Raw genomic sequence first — 12,699 nt, forward strand, 5'->3', positions numbered from 1 at the left:
GGCTGTCATTCTGGCACTGAAAGGGATTTAATTCTGTTCACAGGCCTGGACTCTGTCTGTGGCCTTTATACAGCTTTACTTTTTAATGATAATGCTATGACACAGAGGTTCTTAAACTCTTTATATCAGAATTTTCATATTGAAGTTGATGAGGAATGCCATGTTTGTCTGCCTAGCAACTTTTCTCAAATCAAGACCTGGCAATTTTTGGTGACCGTGCAGGTGTGAAACTGAAAGAATTACTCAGACGTGTAGGACTGTTACTGCTTGTCTTACTGTAGCACTTCAGTCTGTACTCTTGGTTGTGCCAGGTACTGTAGACTGCCATGGTAAGGAAGAATACCACCCCACAAAAGCTACCTGTGAGGCTGGAACAGCCCGGAGGTGGGAAGTGGAAGTACTGTTAAACTTCCATTGCACAGAAATGGCTAAACCGAAGAGCTCCAATGATTTGCCTTCTTGAAGCACAGGCAGTGAGCACACCTCTGTATTGGTGATACTTGGAATGAAGATGGACAGCAATGTCAGTGCAACTGTGGTCTCCACTCCTCCAGCACCTTGTTCTGCCTGGAGGACAAGTTCTAATGCAGGTCACAGTATTGGTCCTTCCCGCATTGCCTTTTGCATGGGAGATTTTTGGATGTGGCAAATATACAGGGAAGGTATCAGAATGGAAAAAGATGGAAATATAAAGCCTTTAAGGAAACATATTATGCCTGAGTATATTTCCCAATAAAAATTTCTCACGGAATTCTGTTATACTTTAATGAATCTTGGTATTTCCCTGTATTTAAAATATGTTTAGGATTTTTAAATTTGGGGGATAGCAAATGACTTCTGGTAGTGAGTTTGGCATCAGATATCAGGTTACTTTAAAATGTGGGAATTTATGGTTGAAATCAAACACACTGGTGTCGTGCAAGTTAGCAGAAGAATCAGGTACAGGATGCTTGGTACCTTGCTCTTTGTACTCTACATTTGAACTTCTGAAGACCCTGATTTCAGGCTCTCCAGTTGCTCTGGCCAAGTCCTAAAGAATGTTGTTTATAGGTGTTTCTTCAGAGTTTAAGGGTTTGTCATAGTGATCCAGAAATCTAGATTTTATTAAGGCTTCCACAGCAAAAGCATGTCGTAATAACTTAAACCTATAAATGAAGAGTTACCTGACATTTAACTGATAAATCATTCAAAAGAAATACATTCTTATGTGTGTGGCCTTGGAAATTTCTTACTCACCAAAAGACAAAGAAGGAATGATTTCACATTTCTTCAAAACAGAGAATCATATAATCAATAGTATATTCTTTTTACTCTGCCTTAAGAGGAATATTCTGCCTGGTAGCAGTTAAACAATAGTGAAGAACATTGATTAGGTGCCTGTTGTTCGTAAATGGCTTTTACAACTGTTCATCTCTGATGTAATGGAAAATAAGTGATGTAGCACAGAATTTTCTTAAAAATGCGTTGTTGTTGTTATCTCTGTACAATATAGAATGTGAGCAATGTCCTCGCTGAACAATGGTGAGATTGTTGTTTCATCACTGTCTTGTATTGTAAATATTTCTACTGTTTGAGAAACCCAGGCTTTTGTTGTCTTCAGTGTAAGTGTATGCATTTTTTAATAATCTTTATTAATTTTGATGATAAATATCAAGCAATTTTTCCTTGGATTTCAGAACTGATTTTGAGTTTTGTGAACACCAAAAGGATTATAATAGAGAATGGGAAGGGATCATACTTTATCTATAGGTGTTATATTGTATCATGTGAACTAGTGTACTAGACTAGAAACTTACCTGAAAGTTATTAGTGTTTGTATATCTCTTCTTCCACTGGATTATAATCTTCATTAGATTTCCTTTTAAAAAATATCAGTTGACACATGGAGTGCTTTGCCAAATCATAATGATCACGTGAGCTTTTTTCCCAATAGATTTGCAGTTGTCCTGGAGATCTGGAGTGCTACCTTGTCCTTGACATCACTCTCTGTCTTTCTGAGGCATGTCATAGTTTTGTGGGTTTTGGCTTTTGCACACGAGTAGGGTGAGGGGAGTGTTCTTTGTATTCAGTAGCTGTACTGTGGACCCTTCTGTGCTGATTGCAGGATAATCTGCAATTGCAGTGGACCAGCTGCAGCAGTCTTGGTGGACCATTCCATCACACGTGGATGGAATCCATGTAGATTACTGCTGTGCATCACTTTTGGACATGCAGTGAAAAAGGAAAAACAGCTTTTCTCAAAAACTGTAGGAATGGGCATAGTGCTGTGGCATGTTCTTCTCTGACAGTGAGTGTTATAATGGAGCAAGTCTTCATCCAAATATTTTAGAAAACGTTAAAGTTTTGTGATTAAGACATCCTGATTTTTGATCTGCAGGGTGGCTTCAGTGCCAAATTGGAGGGAAGAATGCCTCTTCTGGAGAGGGGCGTTAATTTCTCAGGAAGCCAGTCTCTACTCATTCTGGGAGTTAATGGGATCATGGCTAAAAGTGATAAGGCAAGCCCCAAACAGACTGTGATGTAATGTCCTGCTTGCAGCAAAGCTGTAAAGACTCACAGCTTGCTGTGAGTGTGGTTTGTGTGTTAGACGTGCTCTGTTCAGAAGCACGTCAGGACTGGAAGATTTCTTTAATGTGAAGGGATGAGGAGAAATGGTAATTATTGAGGCAAAAGAGTGAATGTCACCCCCCTATGCAAATAGGTTTGGGAATTCAGTGGAGCAGGTAGAGGAACTTGCTGGCTGAGAAAACAGGAGCCCTGGCTGTGACCTGTCCCCAGCCTCCACCATTAGGACTTTCCAATGTAGAGAATTTTCTTTTTGCTTGTTGTAGTTAGAGATTGTCCCAAGGATTATTGCTGATGTTGTTATGGTCTGTTTCATCAAAAAATATACAAAAGGAGTTACTTAAAAATGTCTGTGAACTGGAAGACCACTGATGCTAAAGAAGTTTTGCATCTGTAGCAGGACCTTACTGCCCCAGGTGTGTGTGGAGCACCTGGCACTTTGGATTTTTCCACAGGACACCAGGAATGATCAGTGATGCCTTTGATGCAGGTAAATTGCTATTAGTAGCTGAAGCAGACAAAAGTAATTTCTTTGTTTCTCAGGGGACTGTAATGACTGTAGTGTTGTGTTACTGTAACAGAGGGAAGTGAAATTTGTGTTCCTCAGTGCTACCAAGCTAGTTCATAATTGCATTTATCAGCTGATTTGAAGGGAACAGTTTTTAAGGAACTTGTTTTTCAGAGCTCCAGATCCTGTTTAGCTTTAAAGTCATGGGAAGGGGTTGCTAAGAGCTATGGGACCATTATTTACTGAGACTGTAGTTTAACTGCTTGCTTGTCTAGTTGTATAATATTCGTAAAAATAATTGTATTCTTATTTTGAGAGGAGTTAGCCAGAGCTGGCAGATTCTTCTGTTTCTCTGTTGGTTGTGTGTAGTCTACAGTTTCTCTGTAGTTATGTGTAGTCTATTCCTGTATAATGAGAAACTTTCAAAGGGAAGATGGGGAACTTGCAGAAGAATTTCTTGTCCCCTTTCTAAGCCTTTCTTTTGATTTCAACTACTTAATAACAAGATTTGGAAATATATTCAAACTTTAAGTCTTGAAGCTGGTTTGTTTTGGGACACTAGCAGGTGGAGGAAAGGAGGAACTGAGATAATAAAGGGAGAAGTTACAGCTAAGCTACTAAACAGTGCAAGATATATGGGCAGATTCAGAGCTGTAAATAGCAATAATCCAGAATTATATCTGCCTGGTCTGAATACAAAGATTCTTTTCAGGGTTAGTACAACATTGGAAGTGAAATGTGAAAAGTACTGCAGGAAAGGAAATGTTAGTTCTTCTCCCTTAAGCTCTCTTGATTAGATTTGTTTGTCAAGTTAACAAATGCATGTGAAGTGCATGAGGCTTGATAACATCTCTTAAATGATGCTGTTAACAAAGTACTGATTAAGCTACAGTAAACTAAAATGAAACGTAGATGCAGGATCCTCTTTTTGAAAATGCACATCTGTCATCTCTAGAAGAGGATTACGTAAGATACATTAGTGGGGGAAGAGTCCGAACAAGCTCAAAATGACATAAATAAAAGCTTCAAACTGGAGCCAACACAAGCTGATAGGATTGGAAATATTTGCAAATATGGAAAATGTAGTGTACAGAAAGTAGGCATAAGCTATATCTATCTGAAATGTCAAAGTAGCTAGGAAAATTTAAGATGTGCACAGGAATTTGCTAAAGTCACTGGATGAGGGCTTCTGTTACCTTCAGAACAACGACAAATACACAAAAGCAAAGGAGCTCTTTAAATAGAGCTTTGAGATTGCATATCAGGATCTCCAACAGAAGAAAATATTCCAAATCTGCATTTATAAATTATTTCAAGTCTTATGAGAAAGTAAGCCAGCTGATGAAGATGTTGCACCATCTACCAGCAGTCAAATTTCTTTGGGGAGTTTCCATTCCTTTTGGGGTTGGTCAGGTTTTGTTCTGCATAGAGAGGAAGTTTCAGAAGACCAGATTGCATGGCAGTGACCCACAGAGTCTCAGAGCAGAAATTTCAGCCTGCGTCTGGAAGGTGCCCTGCAGTCTACAGATTAATCTATTCCATGGCAGGATTGTCACAGCAGTGGATGGTACTTAAGTGTCTGCATTACATGGACATCAGTGGTCTCTTGCTTTATTTTTACCCCATCCACCCTGCAACAGATTGTCAGAGCACGGACATAAGTGATGCTGCTCACCATCACTGCTGGGGTGAAGAGAAGGGTAAGAAACCTTGGGGCAGACCAGAACAACTCACAGGTGAAATCCTTTCCAGTTCCCTTCTGTTAGTAACTATCATCTTCCTTCTGCCACAGGTTCCAGAGCATACCTTTCATGCATATAAAGACATATTCTTTTAATCCAGAATACCTATTGTACTTGAAACAGGAAAGCAGCTGACCTATTTGACTGCTGTATTTTTTCCCCTTCTGAGTAATACAAACCATTTGTACACACCCACATGCATCCTCAGGATGCATTTCTTATGGTAAGGCCTGTGTACATCAGCAGCCAGTGCCACTACAGCTCCAGACCTTCTGTTGAAGTTTTCCAGCGATTCCATGTAGAAAGGGAATATGGTGGACTTTCTGAAGTATAAATGACCTAATAGAATCTGCTGTTCAGATAGCATGTTTGTAGACTCTGATAGGTACCAAATCACAGACAGGATCTTTGTGAATCCTTGGCAAACAGTAGTTTAGCCTTTATTTTGGAACATGTAATGGGCAGAGGGCTGCAGTAAGTGGCAGGTGAGGGAGGACTTTCATCTGGGTTCTTTCGATGGCACTTGACACTCCAATCCAGCAAGATACAGATCATTTGGTTGATCTCATGTCCTTGCTGTCACTCGGGAAACTGAGATCTTGACGGGGTGGATGATTGAAGTGGGAATTCAAGTGGTTTCCACCTCCTTCTGTTATACTGAGGTTTCCTGTTGTTTTTGTCCCTTCTCATTGTTGAGGGATACATCTGTGTAGGTAGTTCAGATTGCAAGATGCAGATTGAGCTCTGGGTGGGAGTCTGAGATGAGAGACCATGAATTTCCATTCTCTTGGACAACAAAGGGCATGAACCTGTGTGATGCCAGTGAGGTGAATGGATACTGGGAGACACAGCAGGAGCAGAGGACTCAGGAGGAAGAGCAAGATTTGTGTGTAGGTAGACTGATGGGATAAAAGCCTAGGGGGTCTTTTGATGGGGGTACTCCTTGGAGGCACCAGCTTAGGCTGTTTCTGTGTTTTTGAACTGTGAATAAATGGTTTTGTGGAACAAGACATCTGAGATGCTGCCATGGGAAACGTGGGGCCAAACCAGTAAGGAAACCTGGTCTGACTGTGTGAATGGAGTGTGCAGGGAGTCAAGCAGGGGTCTTGTGGGCTCACAGGAGCTGCCTGCTCTGAAGGGGCTTTAGTCCCAGCAGTGAAAGTCTCTGGTGTTGGGAGTGTGACTGCCAGAGAGTCATGTGGATGAAAGTTTCCTTAACACCAAGTACTTCATGCTGATAACCCAGAAAAACCTCATTTTCTGCTTCTATCAGATGTACTCGGGGGAATTCCCCAGCCACCAGGCCCAAGTCATGTGTGTGCTTTTCCTTCTTTTTGTACTTCTCAACTACCTTTGAGAGACTTTGTCCTGTTTTCTCTGAATCTGACTGGTTTTGCTGCAGCTATATGGTTCTAGCAACGTAATGAGGACTCAGGTGGTGTGGTTCCAGGTGTCTGCATTTTTAGTTTTGCCTGTCCTGAAGAAAGCAAAACTGGACTACCTGAGTGGGTGGAATCTTAGCTTCACTGAGTTAAGATCATTTGGGGGCTCTGCAGCCAGGATTTTGACCTCTTTTGAAATGGCATTTGTTTCTGAAGGCTCTCTGCAATGGCAGTATGGGTAGAGTCCATGTTTTAGAAACCAGTGGCTATAGGTAAGAGTAACAGCTGAGCTTCAGGCTGTCCTCTCTTTTGGCATTTCCATGTGCCCCAGCCAGTTTTGCAGGAAGTTATGAACCAAATAAAACACAGTGAAGGAGAAAGCTGAGCCCTTACCTGCCACCTCCTGGGCAAGTGTACTCTGTTGTTGGATGGAGATGCTGTAGTAAAGAGGAATTCTCATTTTGTGTGAGTTAGAGACTAAGCATCTAACTGGAATCCTGAAGAAAAGGGACTGTCTGGGAGCAATCTCCTTACCTTAGCATTTCTTCCTTTTGGCAAGCCCCTAGTTTGATGTGCGTTTGGATCACACTTTGCAGGTGCTCAACACCTCACCTTTGAATTAGCTGTGAAATGTCCTGTGGAACTTGTCATAACTCGCTTTGTGGTTGGCTTGGAGTGGCATTGCTTTTCTGGCATCTTTGTCTGTTTGTACTCAGCACTGCAGATGGTCTGTTCGTTCACGTAAGTTTATCCTTTAATTAGTACTGTGGAGTTAAAGTGCTTTAGGTTGATACAGACAGAATTTGAGTTGTGTACATTGTTAGGGACTCGGCAGATTGGGGATGCAATGGTGACAGAGTGGCATCTGGGTTTATTTGGCAGCTTTTTCTAAGCCACCCTTGAACAAAGACAGGCTTTACTAAAGCGTCTGCCAGGCTTCTTTACCAGAGGAGGGCTGTTTCACATCATCTTTGAATATGCAGTTGGATTGTATCTGCTGTTCGAGCTCTTTCAAAGAATTCTAACACATGCTGTCCTTGAAGTACCTGCAAAAAAACTGGTTTGACTTGTTTACCATCATCAGAGAGGGTTAACTGTGTTTTCCAATAATTTTCCTTGTTCTCTTTATAGTCATAACGTGTCCTTGCCTGCAAGCCCAGAACCTTTTTCAAGGGGAGACACAGAGCAGAGCTCCTTCCCTTTTGCTGTTATCACTGGCAACAGTACAGAACATATTACCTGGCATATTTTCACTGAAGCATAATGTTCTCTCGATTTCCTTTCTCTGTGTTTTCTTGGGAAAATACCTTCCCTTCCTGCCTTGTTAATTGTGGTTTGATAATCCCATCTCAGCCCATGTTTATATTCCCTCTGGCTTGGCTCTTTTAGAGGATGTAACTAAGCAGGTGTGGGGAGGATCTGAGGAGGTTCTGTGTTTTCTCTTTATGCTGGGATTCAATAATGCTGGTAAATCTCATGTTTAAATTTGTCCTCCAGTAAGGAAGTATCCTTGTTGCTAGTTTATGCGTACTGATTTATTTTACTTTTAAAGTAAGTGATGCCTGAAAGTTACGGAGGCGTTGCTTTTAAAGCTCTCATGCATGCTTTATGATGCTCTGTCTTGGCCTCTATGGGAGTAATATAAATCCTGCCCACGTGTCAGTAAAGCTCTTGAACTTGGCTGAGTGCTCAAACAGGCAAACAGCATCATGCAGCAGATGGAGTGTGTGATTGGGATGCAGCAGGCCTTGCATGCATTTTTGGTTTTGTTCCTGATTTGCTCTATGACCTTTGATAATTCTTTCCCCCTCAGTGAAAAGAGGATAGTGAACTATCATTCTCCATATAAAGTGCCTTGGCACTTACAACACTATTTTCCTATTTTTTAATCAAAACCAGTCAAAAGAGTTGATTGTGTTTTCATTATACACAATGGCAGTATTCCTGTGGAGCCTAGTGGAAATAGGCCAAGCCTTCTAGGTTTTTGATTCCACGAAAGATCCTGAATTGTCTGGTTCTATCTGCTAAACTTCCAATTAAATGTTAAATAAAAGATGTGTGCTGCATATATTAAGGGTACGTACTAAGTGCTAAGCTGTACTACTTCCAAATTATTAAACAATCTAATACATAGGCCATTTTTCTAGTCTCTGTTTTCTGCTTTTTCAGATTCAAAACTAGCCAAACAAGAAGTTGGTATGTTAGGGAAACAGAAGAACAGTGCATCATTCAGTTGCCTTGTTTAATATATCCCCTGCTGTGTTAATTCCCTTCTAATCTGTACTTCAAACACAATTGATTGTGTCTCATTTGTGGCAAGTTACATTCCAAGTAAACACTCCATGATATTGCATGTTTTAAAAAGCTTTTTATTTAATAAAACTTCACTAATCTAATAAAAGGTGTGGTTAATTATGCCTGCCTTTCAGATTAGCATTGCTGATTTGGGCTAATTTACATCTATCACTGTCTTTCCTATGTGTAATGTTTCCCTGTTATATTGGTAAAAGAAGGATAAAGTGTGTGTAGTCCATCCAGTGAATTCACAATCCCTAGTGAGGGATTTTGATTACATTAATTTGTAATAGTCTTAGGAGAGGAACAGCTCATGTGATACATCTTTGAACTGACAGTAGTTCAGGTTTATATGAATAATGAGAGCCAAGTGCATGCTATTTCCTGGTTTTAGCCAAAGCCACAGCATTCACTTTGTTTTAGGATGACTCCTGAGGCAGTTTGATCCAGTATGGGGGGTTGGCAGTTTAGGAAACTTACCTGTATGAGCTTTGTTCTCTACACCTCCAGGTAGCATGCCCAGCTTGGAGAGCTGTTCTTCCTCCTTCTCTCTATCCAAGCAAACTCAAGCATGATCCCTGCCCTCTAGCTCTTCTCTCAGAACTGGTTGAGAATTTATTTGTTCATTTTGCATTAATTGTGCTCTGACCTGTCTAGTTAAAGTTCTTTAAAATTTCTGTGTCTCTTCTTACCCAGCAAGTGCACCAAAATCCAGAGAAAATGAGGCATATGTCTTGGTCCAGTGGATGGCATAGCTTTGGTTTAGAAATTATGGCATTTCAAGCTACTTTAACATCATCTAATATTTTTATTTTTTAGTTGCAAGGCCTTACAATGGCACAGAATGAGCACTGCGTTCAAGCCTCCTTCCTGTAAATGATAGGACCAAACAAGGCGGTGTGATGAACATGCCACTGCATCAAATCTCTGTCATTCCAGCTCAGGATGTTACCTCTTCCAGAGTCTCCAGGAGCAAGACCAAAGAAAAAGAGGAACAGGTACTGTCAGATATGCTTGATTTTCACAGGAAGTTATCAAAGTATAAAATGATAGAAGTTACCAAATCAGACCTGATTCTGTTCTAAAGCCCCAACTCCTTGCATTACTGCTGCTCTTAATGAGGACAAATGCAACCAAATTACTGTCTTATTCTTGTGTTTGCTATTTTAAAGCTGCTGGCTGCAAAATTCTAGATATTGTGGTTGAGTAACTTCTACAAAATGCAAGCTATAGCCATCTGTTTTGCATAAGAATTCAAGGTGGGTAGGGATTTGGATGATGACTCTAGTACCATTATTATAGAAGCTGTTGCAGGTGTAGTTAAAGAGAAATTATATGGAGTATGAACCCCTATATGAAGCTATGCATCCTGTTTTCCTTTGCTCTTGGTGGCATGTAGTAGCTGTGTTGTATTTCAAAGTGACTAGAATATCACAAGGAAGGCTATATACACCCCTGTGTATATATACATACTGTAATGTTGTATGGAATACGATTTGTATTCTTAACTTGGGTGCATGTCTGTGAGTGGAATCAATCTGAAGTCTTGCTGTGGTCCTAATGCAAAAATACTTGTAGTATCTACTGATTATAAGTCCAGTAGAACCCAGTCAATACACTCACTACTTAACAGTTTGTAATAGCATGTGAAGAAGACTAGACTATCTGGTCTTCACATGTCAACCTTATTTATCTGGGCTGTGTCTGATCCAGCCCAAGAACCTTAATATGTATCATGCTTTAATGTGCACTGTATTGCATTGATCTTATGTTATCTGTCAGTTCCACAGAAACCTCTTTGTGGTTTTTTAGCTTTAACACAAAATGACATCAGGAGAGCATTCACATTATGGTACGGCTGCAGTGCTTCCTTTGTGGTCTGCTCAGCAGTGGTTAACTCTGAGGAGACCTAGAGCGGTGCTGATTATAGACAGGGTATAGCTTCTCCATAAGGGACTAGAAAGGTGCTGTCATGTTACAGAAAAGGATTCACCAACACTAACTTTGAGTAGGGTAAAAGAGTGATTTCTGATGTGTTAGGTTAATTTGCCCTGACTACCCATCTCACCTGACAGCTGTCAAGATTGTACCTATCAAAGTCACCAGGAGAAATAAACTGTCCTGCTACTGGCTTTTTTGAGTCTTTTCCTTAGTAACACCTTAAAATGGATTGTAGCCCCTCACATTCTTAAATCAGTAATTAATTAGCCTGGCACACTGCTGCCTTTGGTTGCCAGAACTAGGCAAGAAATTACTATCATAGAGGAGATGCTGCAAATCCATAAAGCACCTTGTCTCAGGGGTCTGCTGGAATCTGTCACTTCGCATCTGTCGCATATAGTTACTGTCTGGGCAGGTCCCTAGGTAAGAGGGCTCTGCTGTTTCCTCCCTTTTGTGCTCTCCCATGTAGTAACTGTATGTGCTGAGAGTGAAACAGCTCCTTTGTCAAAGGCAGGGCACTGCTGTGAATTTACTACCTGCTCTAGGGCAGTGGAGTTTAGGAGGCAGATCAGAAGAAAAACTTGTGCCTCTAACCATGCAGTGGGGCCCAGAAGTGAGAGTCCCAACTCTCCTTCTAAACATGTTTTTCATTTCCAACACATGGCTTCAGTGTTAACAAATATCCCCTGTGTTTCTTCATGATAACTACTTGAAATGTTGATTATTGTTCCCCTTGCTGGGTTGCTTTTATATTTTCAAGCTGTAGCACATTAGAAACAGAACAGAATGCTTGTTTAAATATGTGCAGTGTTGAAGAGGAAGTGGGACCATGCAAGCAATAGATTAGGCTAAGTTGGAAACACTTTGTGTTTCCCAAGTCTTGTCTTTTTTGTCTCCATTAGTGTACTCATTCAGCCCCAGGTGTCCAGCATTCTTCCAAAACTACATCTGGAACAGCTGGAGCTCTGGGTGAGCTGGCAGCTATACTGACACAGTGGCTGCTCCTGTGCACATGAGCTAGCTCTTATACTCCCTTCCTCTCTCCTGCTTGTGGTGTTAAACTTTAATGCTGGATCTTCCAATGAGCTAGAAGGCAATCCAGTTGTTAATGTGCTGACTTTGGCCAATCCAATTAAATTTTCATATTGGATCAGTTAGGATGTTCAAGGATACTTTATAGTCAGAGTCCCTGTTAACTCTTGGATGCAGTCAAGACCCACTGGGCAGGACTGGATTTTGCTCATATTTAAAGAATATAGTAAAGGGGAGATGGGATGCAAGAGAAAAAGAATTTCTAGATTATCCTTGTCATATTTTTAATCAGGTTTTGGTTTCAAAATGTCTGTTTTCTGTTGAGATAGAGCTCCAGGATAAAGAGCAGCAATGCAGCTGAACGTGATGCTGTGTTGGGCAAATCTGCTGAGCGGTTGCAGGTAGTTGTGCCCTAGGCAATCTCTACAAGAGATTGATACTAGGAAACTGAGACAGAAGGTGTTTCAGTACAAAGTCAGTGTAACTTCAATACTTTGATATTTCAGTTGTGTAAGTTCCCATTAGACAATGGTCACAGTTATTTCTTTATGTTGTGGTTGGCCTGCAGTTCTTACGTCTACAAAAACATAAAATAGTTTTTGAGAAAAATGTGCATAATTTCATAGTTTGATTCATGATTTTCTTGCCTTACCTTTATTATGTAATAAGAATAGTAAATTTCTTACTTTTTCTGTGCAGGAACAGTAAGCAACTCCAACAACTGTGTACACTGTGATCTTAAAATATTTTGAGTTGTACAAAGCCACTTGACAATCTGAACAAAATCAGACCACAAACCACAGTCAAAACCAATAGTACTATTTTACAGATAAGTATGTAGGTTTGCTTTGTAATACCAAGTTTCTTAGACCACAAGTGCATTTTCAGGTGTGCACTTTATAGATTGAGCAGACTCATGTACGAATCTCCCCTCTTTATTAACAAGCTGTGGCTAAAGCCAAGGTGAATAAAGGTAGAGTGTCATCTAGCAGATGAAATTTTGTCTTGCTTTCAATTTTTTTCTATTTCAAACTAGACCTTTGGCTTGTTGGTACCTATATCCTGGGTATGCTTCATGGCAAATTCAATTGTAGACCCAACACCTGTGGAAGGCTGTGGCAAAAATCCTATTGCATTTGAAGAAGTGTTAAGAGGAAAGGCTTTTGCCTACCATTTCTGGTCTATGTCCTCAATGATAAGTATGCATAACAGAGCCTGGAAGATTCAGATTAAT

The 12,699-nt window shown here is 40.5% G+C and overlaps 2 protein-coding genes across 6 annotated transcripts in view; one reads left to right on the forward strand and one right to left on the reverse strand.

Annotated features, from left to right (window-relative positions):
- Nucleotides 1-12,699, reverse strand: part of LOC136364217 (broad substrate specificity ATP-binding cassette transporter ABCG2-like) — a 249,788-nt gene that overhangs the window by 83,462 nt on the left and 153,627 nt on the right. The gene's annotated exons all lie outside the window — the stretch shown is intronic.
- MARCHF8 (membrane associated ring-CH-type finger 8) overlaps nt 1-12,699 on the forward strand; it is an 87,891-nt gene that overhangs the window by 12,377 nt on the left and 62,815 nt on the right. For all 5 annotated transcript variants that reach the window (XM_066323923.1, XM_066323924.1, XM_066323922.1 and 2 more), the window contains one exon: nt 9,312-9,490. In XM_066323923.1, the coding sequence (XP_066180020.1) occupies nt 9,395-9,490 (96 nt within the window). In that variant the 5' untranslated portion in view covers nt 9,312-9,394. The remainder of the gene's footprint in view (nt 1-9,311; nt 9,491-12,699) is intronic.

Source organism: Sylvia atricapilla, chromosome 8 (assembly GCF_009819655.1).
Source record: "Sylvia atricapilla isolate bSylAtr1 chromosome 8, bSylAtr1.pri, whole genome shotgun sequence".
NCBI lineage: Eukaryota > Metazoa > Chordata > Aves > Passeriformes > Sylviidae > Sylvia > Sylvia atricapilla.